The 1,920-nt window shown below is 52.4% G+C and overlaps 1 protein-coding gene across 4 annotated transcripts in view; it reads left to right on the top strand.

The window, feature by feature from the left end:
* The window catches only part of CUNH11orf65 (chromosome unknown C11orf65 homolog), a 64,122-nt gene that overhangs the window by 35,060 nt on the left and 27,142 nt on the right, over nucleotides 1-1,920 (top strand). For 3 of the 4 annotated variants that reach the window (XR_002098889.1, XR_002098890.1, XM_019524371.1), the window contains one exon: nucleotides 786-870. Coding sequence is in view for 2 of the 4 variants with exons in the window: in XM_019524371.1 (XP_019379916.1) it covers nucleotides 786-870 (85 nt within the window). In the remaining 2 variants the exon portion in view is untranslated. Of the gene's footprint in view, nucleotides 1-785; nucleotides 875-1,920 lie in introns of those variants that run through there. The other variant, XM_019524370.1, reaches the window with a different exon arrangement.

Genomic DNA, 1,920 nt, shown 5'->3' with positions numbered 1-1,920 from the left:
CATGCCACAAAAGCAAATTGCAGTCCCTTTCTCTGTATTGCATAGTCTCCTTTAAATTCACCTGCCACTACTTAAATCAGGGGTTTTCAACTTTTTTTAATAAGTGTACCCCTGGTGGCCAGATGCGGGGTGGGGGTGGGGGATGGCATGCAGCTTCGAATGGAAGCAGCGTAGGGTGGTGGATGGTGGCCACCACCACATGCAAACTCTGCACTGTGCCCCCCCACATCTAACTGGCTGGGAGGCACCTGTGTAGCCCACAAATGGGGTCCTGCTGCCTTTGCCCTGCCCCAGCCCTGATCCTGGGGGGGCAGCAGCACAGGGAGGTGGGTGATGGTGCTCCATCCCCACCCACCCATGCATACCCCTTAGGGCCTTCCCTAAGTACTACCAGTTGACAACCCCTGACTTAGATGGAAAGGAAGGAACCAAACAGGTACAGTTCTGGGAAGTAAATCCGATGTTAATTTCTGCAATTTAGCAGGCTGGCTCCTCTTCGCAGGGCTCCACCAGCTCCCCATACCCTGTCCTTAGCACACCAGGTGTTTGTGTTGATCTCACAAGCTGTCCTCTAGGGAGTCATAATCGCTATGCTGCCTTGCTTAATATCCTGGCAGCTGGTCTCTTTCCACTGACCTCTTGTCACGTTATTTGCTCCCTCCTCTCCACCCCCCGGTCTCAAATATACAGTCACATAATCTCACCACCCTTTTCCTTCAGGGAGGGACTATCCCAGGCCAACGCCCCAAATTCACACTTTTGATCCATCTTTTTTTCTTATTCAGGTCTCAGGAACAAAGACCTTGCAGTTACTGGACTCAAACCCACTGGCTTGGATGCAGCAACTCCCTCTTCGTCTCCGCTCTTCTGGTAAGTCTGTCTGCAGAATACTGTTTTGCTGATCCCTGGTTGGTCACATGCCACCGCTGCACCCCCCACAACCTTCCCCTTGTGCTGCTCCCCTCACCAGAGGAGACCAAATTGTTCAGTCGCCCCTCTTTTAACTTCCTGTGCAGATTAGCTGTGTGTCTGGCTGTAGCTTCCCATTTGTTGCCCCACTAGCTCCCCCAGCTGATAGTATTAATTAACATTCAGGGAATTCTGCTCGGCTTTTCCCCTGTCTGGGCTCGCTGCCACGGTAAGTTTCCTTTTCCCCTTTGTTTCTCTGGCATTTTGTGATGGTATACTTACTAGGGCTGTGCAGAGCAGGTAATATTTGATTCGACAGCCATGTTGAATAGTAAACTGGGTCCCGCTTCAATTTGCCATTCACTTCAACTTGAGGTCGAAGCTCAGTCGAATATTTGAGCTGCTTCAACTTCCCCATAGGCTATAATGGGGAAGGTCGAAGAAGGCTATAACTTTGGCATTTCTTGTCTGATCTTGATGAAACTTGCAGGAATGGTAGCTTCTGAGGAGCCCACAAAGCCTGCCAACTTTCAACAAGATAGGTTCAGGGGGTCGGAGAAACAGCACCCCAAATTCTTGAGAGAAAACCTCCTGTGATTTCTGTGTGGAAAGCCACAGGGAGCTCAAAACTGCAGGCTTGAGCAGTGGCCCCTGAGGAGCCCACAAAGCCTGCCAACTTTCACGGTGATAGGTGCAGAGGTTTGGGGGAAACTGCACCTTAGGCTGCTGACAGACAAAACTCGTGATCCAGATGGAGTGAGGAAGGTGGCATTCGCTCCGTCTGCACCTGCCGCTTGGGGACCCCCAGCAGCGGGAGGTTCACCTTGAGGAACACCAGCTGCTCCACCAAACCAGGATCTAAGCAGGTGCGGTGGGGTGTCACAACATCCGCAGCCATGCTGAACACCCTCCCGCTTGGCACACTGGTCAGTGGACAGGACAGGTGTTCCTGGGCAACTGTGGCCAGATCCAGCCACATTGGGCTGCGGGTTGCCCAGTAGGCCAAGGGGT

The sequence above is a fragment of the Gavialis gangeticus genome, unplaced genomic scaffold (genome assembly GCF_001723915.1).
Source record: "Gavialis gangeticus isolate Ggan-Ray unplaced genomic scaffold, GavGan_comp1, whole genome shotgun sequence".
NCBI classification, from domain to species: Eukaryota; Metazoa; Chordata; order Crocodylia; family Gavialidae; genus Gavialis; species Gavialis gangeticus.
This window is presented reverse-complemented; position numbering and strand designations above follow the sequence as displayed.